A 14663-nucleotide genomic window follows, 5' to 3' on the forward strand; every position below is an offset into this window, starting at 1 on the left:
CGACCTTGGCTCACTGCATGCTCCGCCTCCCGGGTTCATGCCATTCTCCTGCCTCAGTCTCCCGAGTAGCTGGGACTACGGGTGCCCGCCACCACGCCCAGCTAATTTTTTGTAGTTTTAGTAGAGATGGGGTTTCACCGTGTTAGCCAGGATGGTCTTGATCTCCTGTCCTCATGATCCGCCCACCTCGGCCTCCCAAAGTGCTGGGATTACAGGCCTGAGCCACCGCACCCAGCCACTTGCATTCTTTTTAAGGCACCCTCATTTAAACTTTAGGGCTCTCAATTTTTAATTGCTAGGAAACCAATACAAAAGCACAGTTAATTCTCATTATTCCTGGTATTTACGATCTATAAAGTTTCTGAGGACACTGAATTAGTGAACACTGAATCATCGCTCCTAGGGAAAATACAGGGGTAGGTTCCTGTGTGCCTCTGGTCACCACGTTTTTGTCAACTGATCGATATATAGCCTTGTTTCATGTGTGTTTCTGCTTAAAGACACCTTATTCATATATACTGTTGATTTATTACCATTGAACTCATAGCCAACATTTCTGTAACTCATGCCTGAATGAAGATAATTTAACACATGTATATTGTCTGTTAAGATACATCATAGCCTTCTTGTACTTAGGCAGTACTATGCTTGAGGGCCATTTTAAGTAGCAAAATTACCAACAAAAATCACAAAAATGAAAAAGGGCTCTGAACAGTACAAAAAGGACACCTGCTTACAGCATGAGAGCTGAAACAAGACGGAAGAGCGTTGTCTTGTTCAACCTCAGCTGGGAACATGCGTTAGATGACTCAAAATTTGCACTGCTCAGCGCATGCACACTGCAAATACATGAAAGCACTGTCTACAAATAAACATGAAAGCACCATGAATATTAATTTTGGGGTTACAAATAAAGGTTAGCAAATAGGCAATTTTGCAATTAAGAAATTGGTGAACAATGAGGATCAACTGTGCATATGCTTGAACCTGCACAGAAGATTTAAATCTTACTATAAAATTTAGGATATAACACTATATTTAATATCCCCTTAGAATTCATTGTATACTTTATGTATTATGCAGAAATAAAACCATGGAAATGGGAAAAATCTATAAAAACATATTGAATTCACAAGGAGTGAGAGAGATTATCAAACATACCATACTTTTGCCATTTTACCTTCAAAAACTTCAGGTGCCATCCAAGCAGCACTCCCCTTGTTATTGGTCATGTGTGTCTGAATGTCACAGGCTGTACCAAAATCACAAATTTTTAGAACTGTCCCCCCTGCAACCAGCAGTAAGCTGTTTAAAAAAAACAAAAAACATCAAAAGTTACGAGGCCAACATTTTATTCTACAATAAAAGAAGAGACATTTGTGGAAATAGAAAAGGTTAAGCAAAATGAATGTTATCATTCAACTTCTGTGAAATGACTAATTTTTTGGTCACTATAAAAGCCTAATAGTTCAGAGAAATATAAGCAAAAATTAACTGACCGTAACCTAGCTCTCTTTGGAAGCCTGCTAGACTCACATTCTGACGTCTTCATCTCTAGCTCCAAAATCTTTCCTGATCATACTTCTCTCTGGCCAAAATAAAATGTGGGGTTTAAAAAACCTCTATTAGGTCAACATTATGGTATCCTGAAATGGGAGTTTAATCATAAATATGTATTACTTAAAAAATAGTAACACTATATAATTTAAAGAAAATAAGCCAATATAGGAAGAAAAAAATGGTCTGTAATTTAATATCTTTATTTTGAAGATACTTCTAAATATGTTCAATCCCAAAACCACTTTTGTGCTTAGACTATGTATGTGTGGGAGGAATACAAATCTATTATAGCTAAAATGACCTAATGAGAGGTTTCTGGAAAATTTTCTGAACTTAAGATTTGGACTTTCCTAGGTGTACTATTACCTAACTACAGTCACCAAGTAGCATACTCTTACTTACAAGGTTTTCCTTTTCATGACAAACAGAAATAGAAATGGGTAATATAATTTGCACCATCACATTGTAGTAATATCCAATAGCAGTACATAGGAATTCATTTTAATTACAAGTTTTATAAACTTTTTACATTTGGAGAGATTATTTGGAAATTTCTTCTCTTTTAGTCCAATGTGACTAAAATAAGTCAGATAAACTACTATTCACAGTTCCATAATACCAAAAAGACTCTCATAATCATTCCAGTGAAAAGAATGCTAAATCCAGTATACCTCTACATGTACTTCAACAAAACTTTTTCCCCACATCTCAATGTTCTTGTTCAAACTCTTCCACTTTTTACCCAAGAAAATTATAAGAACTCTGTAACTAGTTTCCTTCTGGTATATTCAAGATATCAAGATAACTTCTGATGATTCAAGATAATTTTCCTGAATGAGTTTTATGTTAGTACTCCTTTACTCGACTTCAAAAGTTCACCAGCCTTGAACAGGAAATTCAAGGCTCACTGAAATCTGAACTTAAATTATCTTTGTAGGCTTACTTTCACACTGTTAAGATTAAAAATACATTTTAATTTCTAATGTACATGTGAATAAACTTGCAAAAGATAAAATACAAGCACAAGCACAACTTGATAGTGTATAAAACACCTCCCTAGATCATCAGGTACCTTCTTTAGATACCATTTTGAGGAACTCTTCCTGACCACAGAATCTGTAGGTTTTCCACTGACATAAGATATAGCAGGTATTGGCCGGGTGCAGTGGCTCAGGCCTGTAATCCCAGCACTTTGGGAGGCCGAGGTGGGTGGATCACGAGGTCAGGAGATCGAGACCATCCTGGCTAACACGGTGAAACCCTGTCTCTACTAAAAATACAAAAAATTAGCCAGGTGTCGTGGCACATGCCAGTAGTCCCAGCTACTTGGGAGGCTGAGGCAGGAGAATTGCTTGAACCTGGGAGGTGGAGGTTGCAGTGAGCTGAGATTGTGCCACTGCACTCCAGCCTGGGTGACAGAGCGACACTCTGTCTCAAAAATAATAATAATAATAAAATAATAAAAATAATAAAAAATAAAGATATAGCAGGTATTCATGTATATCCAATTGTATATAAAAGCATAGCCATTCCAAAGAATTTCTTTTACCCAGTACTTTCTGAATTAGAATCAATTCTGATTCTAAAGTCCAACTTGTATACCAGGGGCTCCAAAGATGATTTGCAAGATGAATCCAATCATGGAGAGGCCTGGAATAAATGACCTAGACCAGACCTTCTGTAAATATGTTAATGGTATTTACTAGCAAAAGGAGAATCTCTATCTACAAATGATTTTAGAAGGATATATCTGGTCTAACTAGGTTGATTAAATAAACCTAAAATTTATGGGGTGTAGTTGGATGAAGATTAGGGATAGTCATTTAAACTGTGTAATTAGTGCAATGTAAAAGATGTTAGAAAATGGAAATGACTTCCTTTTGTAAGATATTTCTCCATATATTGTTCAATAACTAATCATTTATTCCAAAGCCAAAACACACTGTAATGAGGAGAAAAGGGATACTTTTGGGTGTTGCATCAGATGTGTTCAGACTCTTTTAGGAAAAGAATGCTTTGGCTGTATCTGATGCTTGCCTATATCCTTTGGATCATTTGTCAATTTGTTGCTGGTTAAGAGCTGTGATTCTCACGAGTTTGCTTTAATAATTCAACTCTGTTAATATAGTGGAAAAAGGGTGACTGAATATTCACAACCAAGAAAAAAAGGCTTAGTGATTTCTTCATTAGTTAAGGCAGGTAACTAAGATAATAGCCTCAGGAAAAATAAAAGCTTAAATATTATTTTATCAGTGACCTGGGGAAACAGCAATCAGTTTAAGTTTGGGAGTAGAGATAAGATACACTAGCAAGAACAGTGATTCTAAGAGTTGGAATCTACGTAGAGTATATCAGATTAGACCTGAGAGTGACAAGTTACACCCAGAAGGGATGTTTTAATGCTTTAACCAGTATCAAGAGAATGAAATAACTGAAGACTATACTGATTTCCTAAGGGAAATCTCTTCTGTAAAGACTAATGTGCTGGAGTGGGGGCTTGGGGGAGGGTAAAGAAGATACGTGGAGACTATTTTTACTCTGTCACAGGTGCATAAAAGAAAAAAAAAGAGAGAGAAGGAATATGTTTTACGTGTATGTTTTCTTTAACTGAATACCTATACAAACAAAACCCCCAAAGTTTTAGTCTTTCAAAATACTTATCTAAGGAATTCATAAGTTTTTTAAAGTCCCAAGTATTCACATTATGAAGAATCCAGAATATTTTCAATTCCTACCCAGATGCCAGGAAATGCCCTTTTACTTTCCTCTGAAAGAGCAAGTAACAACAACTCTGCAAATTTTTGTAGAATGTTTATGTGCTAGGTGTTAGGGACACAGCAAGAAAAACGTCAGACCTATCTCTGCCCCCAAGGAATTGTCTAACAGCAACATTATATACTGCAGGCACAAAATGAGATTTTTATAGGCTAACAGATTCCAGAAGTATGCTAATCTAAGGTAGAGGTTACCAAAAATAAAAATCCCACTAAAGACAACATCTAAAATACAAGCTTAGATAAATGACTAAATGATGAAGGTGAGTTAAAAGTAAACATTGAGTAAGCCAAATAGAGAAAAGAGAAACTCCTGTACAATAATGAGCTTGAATTAGAGAGTGGGTTGGGGGTGGTGAGAGTGAGAGAGAAGGAGGAAGGGGCTGAGGGGTGTCACATTATTATAACTTACTTTGGTGGTTTCAGGTCCCTGTGAATTAGCGCTTTGGGTTGCATGCTGTGAAGATAAGCCACTCCTTGGGAACACTGTAAACACCAACTCATTGCGTGGGCAGCAGTATAATATGGCAATGGTTCAGCACCATGCAGCACTGCGAAAGAAAGGCACAAACTAAAAAGAACTTTATTGCATATAACAAAAGACACAATGTGAATGCAAGCACTATCAGAACACATGACTGGGTATTTTTCTACATATACATATGCTCCATCAGTCCTGCTTTTAATTTTTTACTTTCTTTTTTCTTTTTGTTTTTTGAGATGGAGTCTCACTTTGTCACCAGGCTGGAGTGCAGTGGTGGATTTTGGCTCACTGCAAACTCCACCTCCTGGGTTCAAGTGATTCTCCTGGCTCAGCCTCCCGAGTAGCTGGGACTACAGGCGTGTGCCACCACGCCCAGCTAATTTTTGTGTTTTTAGTAGAGACAGGGTATCACCATGTTGGCCAGGATGGTCTTGATCTCTTGACCTCATGATCCGCCTGCCTTGGCCTCCCAAAGTGGTGGGATTACAGGCATGAGCCACCATGCCCGGCCTTTTAATTTTTTTTCCAAATAAAAAGGAAGAAAATATCTAATAATTTTGAGTGGATAATTGCCATAATATTAACATTTAATAGTACATCTATTAAATGTTATTCCTACACTCAAGTAAAATCAATATACATTACCACACTTTTTCAAACAGATAAAGACTTTTAAAAAGTAATATAAATTATGAGCAGTCTTATGGCACACTACTACGAGAGAGGCAGAGAACAGTACAGAAAGAAACAAAACAATGTATATCAAGATGTTTGCACCTGTATTTTCTGTAATGGCTAAAAACCAGAAGTAGTTCAATCAAATAAGACAATGGGGTATTAGATATCCATCAACAATGATGAACACATGGACAGTAAATATAAGTAAAAGTTTATATAAAATAATATTAATTAAAAAATAAAATGAAACAATTTGTTTTATAGAACTCGTGCTACAAGAGACAATACATTTCTGCATATGGTTGGTATTTTTAGGGTAAAAGAACTCTGTTCTACAAAGGTAACTACACAAAGTTTTTTTTCATTGTTACAAATAAAAGGTTGTGTGAAGTGAGTTTTCACAATTTTTTTTGAAAAAAAGAAAAAATAAAGCAGAGTGAAATGGAAATATGGTTAAAGAATTCTAAAATGAGGAGGCTCAAAGTTGTGAGGGCAAAAAGAAAAAAAATCTGAAGATATTTTAAAATCTATTTAAAAAGTAAACTTTTACTTAAATGCTTTTAATGAAATGCAAAGTACCATCTACTTAAAAAATTGACAGACCTCTAAATTTCACATACTAATGTTATAGAATCTTATCTTTCCATTTTTATTCTTCAGCAGATGTTTAAAAATTATGTCCTTTTGAGACTCTGATGGCAAATTGTGAAGAATGTTAAACAACTTAGGGTTTATATTACAAGTTTTCAAATTATTTTAATCTACTAGATAAAGACAGGTCTAATGACACTCACCATTATATAAAGAGCCCCCTTCAGCATATTCCATCACAAGACACACCTAAAGGAAACATATACCAGAAGCATTAACCAAGAAGCTCCATCATCTTAGGGCCTTTGAGAGATAATTTAATTCACTCCCGATTTTATAGGTATATTAAAAATCATTCTTTTTGCCCCTTCTATGTGAATAGTACTGGGGAAGGAAAAGGTATCTATGACCTAAGACTGTCTTCTAGGAGTCCACTAAGAGTGAAGATGTATGTAAAATACAATCACAAGATATTTTGGGGACTTTCTCCAGTGCCAGTAAGTAGGTGCTGCCACAGGATATCAAAAGCCTCATAAGAAGATGAGGTTATTGGACAAAATCACCTAAAACAACTCTTCTGATATACTGTTTTGCTAAAAGACTAGAAACAAGTCAAATGAACAAACTATAACTGTTCTTTCAGAAATACATCTAAGATAGTAGATCAAATGAACAAACTATAACTGTTCTTTCAGAAATACATCTAAGATAGTAGATTAAAATAGTACATAGGAGGTTCCAAGGTGGCCAAATAGGAAAAGCTCCAGTCTACAGCTACCAGCGTAAGCGATGCAGAAGACAGGTGATTTCTGCATTTACAACTGAGGTATAGGGTTCATCTCACTGGGGCTTGTCAGACAGTGGGTGCAGCCCATGGAGTGTGAGTCGAAGCAGGGCAGGGCATCGCCTCACCTGGGAAGCACAAGGGGGTGGGGAATTCCCTTTCCTAGACAAGGGAAGCCGTGACAGATGGTACCTGGAAAATCAGGACACTCCCACCCTAATACTGTGCTTTTCCAATGGTCTTAGCAAACAGCACACCAGGAGATTATATCCTGCGCCTGGCTCGGAGGGTCCCATGCCCACGGAGCCTCACTCACTGCTAGCACAGCAGTCTGAGATCCAACTGCAAGGCAGCAGCGAGGCTGGGAGAGGGGTGTTTGCCATTGCTGAGGCTTGAGTAGGTAAACAAAGCAGCCAAGAAGCTCGAACTGGGCGGAGCCCACCAGCTCAAGGAGGCCTGCCCACCTCTGTAGACTCCACCTCTGGGGGCACGGCATAGCTGAACAAAAGGTAGCAGAAACTTCTACAGACTTAAACGTCCCTGTCTGACAGCTTTGAAGAGAGCAGTGGTTCTCCCAGCATGGAGTCTGAGATCTGAGAACGGACAGACTGCCTCCTCAAGTGGGTCCCTGACCCTCGAGTAGCCTAACTGGGAGACACCTTCCAGCAGGGGCAGACTGACACCTCATACAGCCAGATGCCCCTCTGAGACGAAGCTTCCAGAGGAAGGATCAGGCAGCAACATTTGCCGTTCTGCAATATTTGCTGTTCTGCAGCCTCCGCTGGTGATACCCAGACAAATACGGTCTGGAATGGACCTCCTGCAAACTCCAACAGACCTGCAGCTGAGGGTCCTGACTGTTAGAAGGAAAACTAATAAACAGAAAGGACATCCACATCAAAACCCTATCTGTACGTCACCATCATCAAAGACCAAAGGTAGATAAAACCACAAAAATGGGGAGAAACCAGAGCAGAAAAGCTGAAAATTCTAAAAATCAGAGTGCCTCTTCTCCTCCAAAGCTCCTTGCCAGCAATAGAACAAAGCTGGATGGAGAATGACTTTGATGAGTTGAGAGAAGAAGGCTTTAGACAATTGGTAATAACAAACTTCTCCGGGCTAAAGGAGGATGTTTGAACCCATCACAAACAAGCTAAATACCTTGAAAAAAGATTAGCTGAATGGCTAACTAGAATAAACAGCATAGAGAAGATCTTAAATGACCTGATGGAGCTGAAAACCATGGCACGAGAACTATGTGACACATGCACAAGCTTCAGTAGCTGATTTGATCAAGTGGAAGAAAGGGTATCAGTGATTGAAGATCAAATGAATGAAATGAAGCAAGAAGAGAAGTTTAGAGAAAAAAGAGTAAAAAGAAACAAACAAAGACTCCAAGAAATATGGGACTATGTGAAAAGACCAAATCTACATCTCATTAGTGTACCTGAAAGTGATGGAGAGAATGGAACCAAGTTGGAAAACCCTCTTCAGGATAATCCAGGAGAACTTCCCCAACCTAGCAACGCAGGCCAACATTCAAATTCGGAAATACAGAGAACGCCACAAAGATATTCCTCGAGAAGAGAAACTCCAAGACACATAATTGTCAGATTCACCAAAGCTGAAATGAAGGAAAAAATATTAAGGGCAGCCAGAGAGAAAGGTCGGGTTACCCACAAAGGGAAGCCCATCAGACTAACAGTGGATCTCTCAGCAGAAACTCTGTAAGCCAGAAGAGAGTGGGGGCCAATATTCAACATTCTTAAAGAAAAGAATTTCAACCCAGAATTTCATATCCAGCCAAACTAAGCTTCACAGGTGAAGGAGAAATAAAATCCTTTACAGACAAATAAATGCTGAGAGATTTTGTCACCACCGAGCCTGCCCTAAAAGAGCTTCGGAAGGAAGCACTAAACATGGAAAGGAACAACCGGTACCAGCCATTGCAAAAACATGCCAAATTGTAAAGACCATTGATGCCAGGAAGAAACTGCATCAACTAACAAGCAAAATAACTAGCTAACATCATAATGACAGGATCAAATTCACACATAACAATATTCACCTTAAATGTAAATGGGCTAAATGCTCCAAATAAAAGACACAGACTGGCAAATTGGACAGAGTCAAGACCAATAAGTGTGCTGTATTCAGGAGACCCATCTCACGTGCAGAGACACACATAGGCTCAAAATAAAGGGATGGAGGAAGATCTACCAAGCACATAGAAAACAAAAAAAAGGCAGGGTTTGCAATCCTAGTCTCTGATAAAACAGACTTTAAACCAACAAAGATCAAAGGAGACAAAGAAGGCCATTACATAATGGTAAAGGGATCAATTCAACAAGAAGAGCTAACTATCCTAAATATATATGCACCCAATACAGGAGCACCCAGATTCATAAAGCAAGTCCTTAGACACCTACAAAGAGACTGAGACTCCCATACAATAATAATGGGAGGCTTTAACACCCCACTGTCAACGTTAGACAAATCAACGAGACAGAAAGTTAACAAAGATATCCAGGAATTGAACTCAGCTCTGCACCAAGTGGACCTAATAGACATCTATAGAACTCTTCATCCCAAATCAACAGAATATACATTCTTCTCAGCACCACATTGCACTTATTCCAAAATTGACCACATAGTTGGAAGTAAAGCACTCCTCAGCAAATGTAAAAGAACAGAAATTATAACAAACTGTCTCTCAGACCACAGTGGAATCAAACTAGACTCAGGATTAAGAAACTCACTCAACTACATGGAAACTGAACAATTCGTTCTTGAATGACTACTGGGTACGTAACGAAATGAAGGCAGAAATAAAGATGTTCTTTGAAACCAATGAGAAGAAAGACACAACATACCAGAATCTCTGGGACACATTTAAAGCAGTGTGTAGAGGGAAACTTATAGCACTAAATGCCCACAAGAGAAAGCAGGAAAGATCTAAAATTGACACCCTAACATCACAATTAAAATAACTAGAAAAGCAAGAGCAAACACATTCAAAAGTTGGCAGAAGGCAAGAAATAACTAAGATCGGAGCAGAACTGAAGCAGACAGGGACACAAAAAACCCTTCAAAAAAAATCAATGAATCCAGGAGCTGGTTTTTTGAAAAGATCAACAAAATTGATAGACCACTAGCAAGACTAACAAAGAAGAAAAGAGAGAAGAATCAAATAGACACAATAAAAAATGATAATGGGGATATCACCACCAATCTCACAGAAATACAAACTACCATCAGAGAATACTATAAACACCTCTATGAAAATAAACTAGAAAATCTAGAAGAAATGGATAAATTACTGGACACATACACCCTCTCAAGACTAAACCAGGAAGAAGTTGAATTCCTGAATAGACCAATAACAGGCTCTGAAATTGAGGCAATAACGAATAGCCTACCAAACAAAAAAAGTCCAGGACCAAACGGATTCACAGCCGAATTCGACCAGACGGATTCACAGCCGAATTCTACCAGAGGTACAAAGAGGAGCTGGTACCATTCCTTCTGAAACTATTCCAATCAATAGAAAAAGAAGGAATCCTCCCTAACACATTTTATGAGGCCAGCATCATTCTGATACCAAAGCCTGGCAGAGATACAACAAAAAAAGAGAATTTTAGACTAATATCCCTGATGAACATTGATGCAAAAATCCTCAATAAAATACTGGCAAACTGAATCCAGCAGCCCATCAAAAAGCTTATCTACCACGATCAAGTTGGCTTCATCCCTGGGATGCAAGGCTGGTTCAACATACACAAATCAATAAACATAATCCATCATATAAACAGAATCAATGACAAAAACCAGATGATTATCTCAATAGATGCAGAAAAGGGCTTTGACAAAATTCAACAGCCCTTCATGCTAAAAACTCTCAATAAACTAGGTACTGATGGGACGTATTTCAAAATAATAAGAGCTATTTATGACAAACCCACAGCCAATATCATCCTGAATGGGCAAAAACTGGAAGCATTCTCTTTGAAAACTGGCACAAGACAAGGATGCCCTCTCTCACCACTCCTATTCAACATAGTGTTGGAAGTTCTGGCCAGGGCAATCAGGCAGGAGAAAGAAATAAAGGGTATTCAATTAGGAAAAGAGGAAGTCAAATTGGCCGTTTGCAGATGACATCATTGTATATTTAGAAAACCCCATAGTCTCAGCCCAAAATCTCCTTATGCTGATAAGCAACTTCAGCAAAGTCTCAGGATACAAAATCAATGTGCAAAAATCACAAGCATTCTTATACACCAATAACAGACAAACAGAGAGCCAAATCATGAGTGAACTCCCATTCACAACTGCTTCAAAGAGAATAAAATACTTAGGAATCCAACTTACAAGGGATGTGAAGGACCTCTTCAAGGAGAACTACAAACCATTGCTCAATGGAATAAAAGAAGACACAAACAAATGGAAGAACATTCCATGCTCATGGATAGGAAGAATCAATATCGTGAAAATGGTCATACTGCCCAAGGTAATTGATAGATTCAATGCCATCCCCATCAAGCTACCAATGACTTTCTTCACAGAATTGGAAAAAATTACTTTAAAGTTCATACGGAACCAAAAAAGAGCCCACATTGCCAAGACAATCCTAAGCCAAAAGAACAAAGCTGGAGGCATCACGCCACCTGACTTCAAACTATACTACAAGGCTACAGTAACCAAAACAGCATGGTACTGGTACCAAAACAGAGAGATAGACCAATGGAACAGGACAGAGCCCTCAGAAATAATACCATACATCTACAACCATCTGATCTTTGACAAACCTGACAAACACAAGAAATGGGGAAAGGATTCCCTATTTAATAAATGGTGCTGGGAAAACTGGCTAGCCTTATGTAGAAAGCTGAAGCTGGATCCCTTCCTTATACCTTATACAAAAATTAATTCAAGATGGATTAAAGACTTAAATGTTAGACCTAAAACCATAAAAGCCCTAGAAGAAAACCCAGGCAATACCATTCAGGACATAGGCATGGGCAAGGACTTCATGACTAAAACACCAAAAGCAATGGCAACAAAAGCCAAAACTGACAAATGGGATCTAATTAAACTAACGAGCTTCTGCACAGCAAAAGAAACTATCATCAGAGTGAACAGGCAACCTACAGAATGGGAGGAAATTTTTACAATCTATCCATCTGACAAAGGGCTAATATCCAGAATCTACAAAGAACTTAAACAAATTTACAATAAAAAATCAAACAACCCCATCAAAAAGTGGGTGAAGGATATGAACAGACACTTCTCAAAAGAAGATGTTTATGCAGCCAAAAGACACATGAAAAAATGCTCATCATCACTGGCCATCAGAGAAATGCAAATCAAAACCACAATGAGATTTCATCTCACACCAGTTAGAATGGTGATCATTAAAAAGTCAGGGAACAACAGGTGCTGGAGAGGATGTGGAGAAATAGGAACACTTTTACACTGTTGGTGGGACTGTAAACTAGTTCAGCCATTGTGGAAGACAGTGTGGCAATTCCTCAAGGATCTAGAGTAGAAATACCATTTGACCCAGCCATCCCATTCCTGGGTATATACCCAAAGGATTATAAATCATGCTGCTATAAAGACACATGGACATGTATGTTTACTGTGGCACTATTCACAATAGCAAAGACTTGGAACCAACTCAAATGTCCATCAATGATAGACTGGATTAAGAAATTGTGGCACATATACACCATGGAATACTATGCAGCCATAAAAAAGGATGAGTTCATGTCCTTTGTAGGGACATGGATGAAGCTGGAAAGCATTATTCTGAGCAAACTATTGCAAGGACAGAAAACCAAACACCGCATGTTCTCACTCATAGGTGGGAACTGAACAATGAGAACACTTGGACACAGGTTGGGTAACATCTCACACTGGGTCCTGTCATGGGCTGGGGGGAGGGGGGAGGGATAGCATTAGGAGAAATACCTAACGTAAATGACAAGTTAATGGGTGCAGCACACCAACGTGGCAAATGTATACATATGTAACAAACCTGCACATTGTGCACATGTACCCTAGAACTTAAAGCATAATAAAAAAAGATATCAAAAACAAATAAGTAACTCAATAAATACATAAAGAGAAAGAAAAAAATAATAATATGGGAGCAATGCCACAGTGCTGTATTCTCACTGTTTAGAGTGTGTTGGTGACATATTGTGCGTGTATAATAGCCACATGTACTCATATAGTACTTGAACTATTGGGATCACTGCTGATATTTTAAAGTATTGGAGGTACCTTTTTATCTTGAAAAAATATAATATTTTTGAAAAACTTAAAATAAAAAACAAAAAAAAACCCCAAAATAGCTACATAAACTACACACACACATCTGCCATGTCATTTCTCACAGGTGACCATGAAAAAGTAACAAACTTACTGGATTCAAGCAGGCTCCATAAAGCTTTACAATATTAGGATGGTTCACACGGGATAACTGCCGAAGCTGTTAAGAAATTAAAGTTTCTGTTAAAAAGTGATAACTTTTGAAGTACTGATTTCACAGTATCATTAAAATCTTACTGTTGTACAAAACATTTATTTAAATCATTCAACAATCACTATTTACTATGTAATAGGCATTGTAATCGTAGTCACTGAAAATACCAAGTGACTGCCCAGAATGGCACAGAATCCCTGTTCTCCAGCTCATACAGTTTAGCTGGAGAGATAGACATCTAAACAAATAAGTAAATCAATGGCAAAGTGCTATAACAGGAGTTGTGAACAAGGCATGATGAGTATATAGAATAAGAAGAGATGAACTCTGCCAAGAAATGTTAGGATATGATCCCAGAGATGGTACTGAGCTGCATTATCCAAACCAGAAGTCATGCTATCATTGTTATCATCTTCATAGCTATAGTTGAACAGTCTAGCTACTCTGCGTGGGGCCCTAATGTGCACTTTATAGATACTGTGTAATTATCACAACGCCGCAAGGTAGGTATTATCATTTCCATCTTAAAGATGAGATTTTAACCTTAAGTCTCAGAGAGGGTTAAATGACCTGTTCTGTAGCCAAGAAGTGGGGTGTGAACTTTAGTTTATCTGACTTAAAATGTGCACTCCCTCTGTATACTTGCCTCCATTCCATTTCTCATTTCTTGAATCAATTCTCTCCTCTCCATTCCCACTGCCATTGCCTTAGTAATCCCAACCTGAACTGCTGCAGTGATCATTATGGCCTACTAACTGGTTTCCCTCTCTCAGTTTTAATCATCCCTGATCCAATGATCCATACTGAGGCCAATGAGGGCTTTGGCTATACTCACTTCTCTTATTCTAGATCTCAAACTTCTTTCTTTCTTTTGAGACAGGTTTTGCTCTGTTGCCCATGCTGCAGTCCAGTGGTACAATCTTGGGTCACTGCAACCTCTGCCTCCTGGACTCATGCAATCCTCCTACCTCAGCCTCTGGAGTAGCTGGGATTACAGGTGCACAGCCACCATGCCTAGCTAATTTTTGTATTTTTTGTAGAGATGGGGTTTTGCCATGTTGTCCAGACTGATCTCAAACTCCCGGGCTCAAGCAACCCATCTGCCATTCCCAAAGTTCTGGGATTACAGATGTGAACCATCATGCCTGTCTTCAAACTTCTTTCTATTAATGCATCCCGCTCCACAGCAAACTGCTTCTTGCTCTCATTCTTTTTTCCCTTCTCCTCTCTTTTCTGCCCTTTTTCCACTCTTCTTCCTCTTCTCTATTACATACATTCTGCTGCTGGCTCATATTCAGTCCACTA

At 38.4% G+C, this 14663-nt stretch overlaps 1 protein-coding gene across 3 annotated transcripts in view; it reads right to left on the reverse strand.

The window, feature by feature from the left end:
* The window catches only part of MAP3K7 (mitogen-activated protein kinase kinase kinase 7), a 75351-nt gene that overhangs the window by 41428 nt on the left and 19260 nt on the right, over positions 1-14663 (reverse strand). For all 3 annotated transcript variants that reach the window (XM_024247790.3, NM_001131145.1, XM_054556708.2), the window contains 4 exon segments: positions 13299-13364; positions 6291-6336; positions 4747-4885; positions 1181-1305 (listed from right to left, as the gene is read on the reverse strand). In XM_024247790.3, coding sequence (XP_024103558.1) covers positions 1181-1305; positions 4747-4885; positions 6291-6336; positions 13299-13364 — 376 coding nt within the window.

Source organism: Pongo abelii, chromosome 5 (genome assembly GCF_028885655.2).
Source record: "Pongo abelii isolate AG06213 chromosome 5, NHGRI_mPonAbe1-v2.0_pri, whole genome shotgun sequence".
In the NCBI taxonomy this organism is placed as follows: Eukaryota; Metazoa; Chordata; class Mammalia; order Primates; family Hominidae; genus Pongo; species Pongo abelii.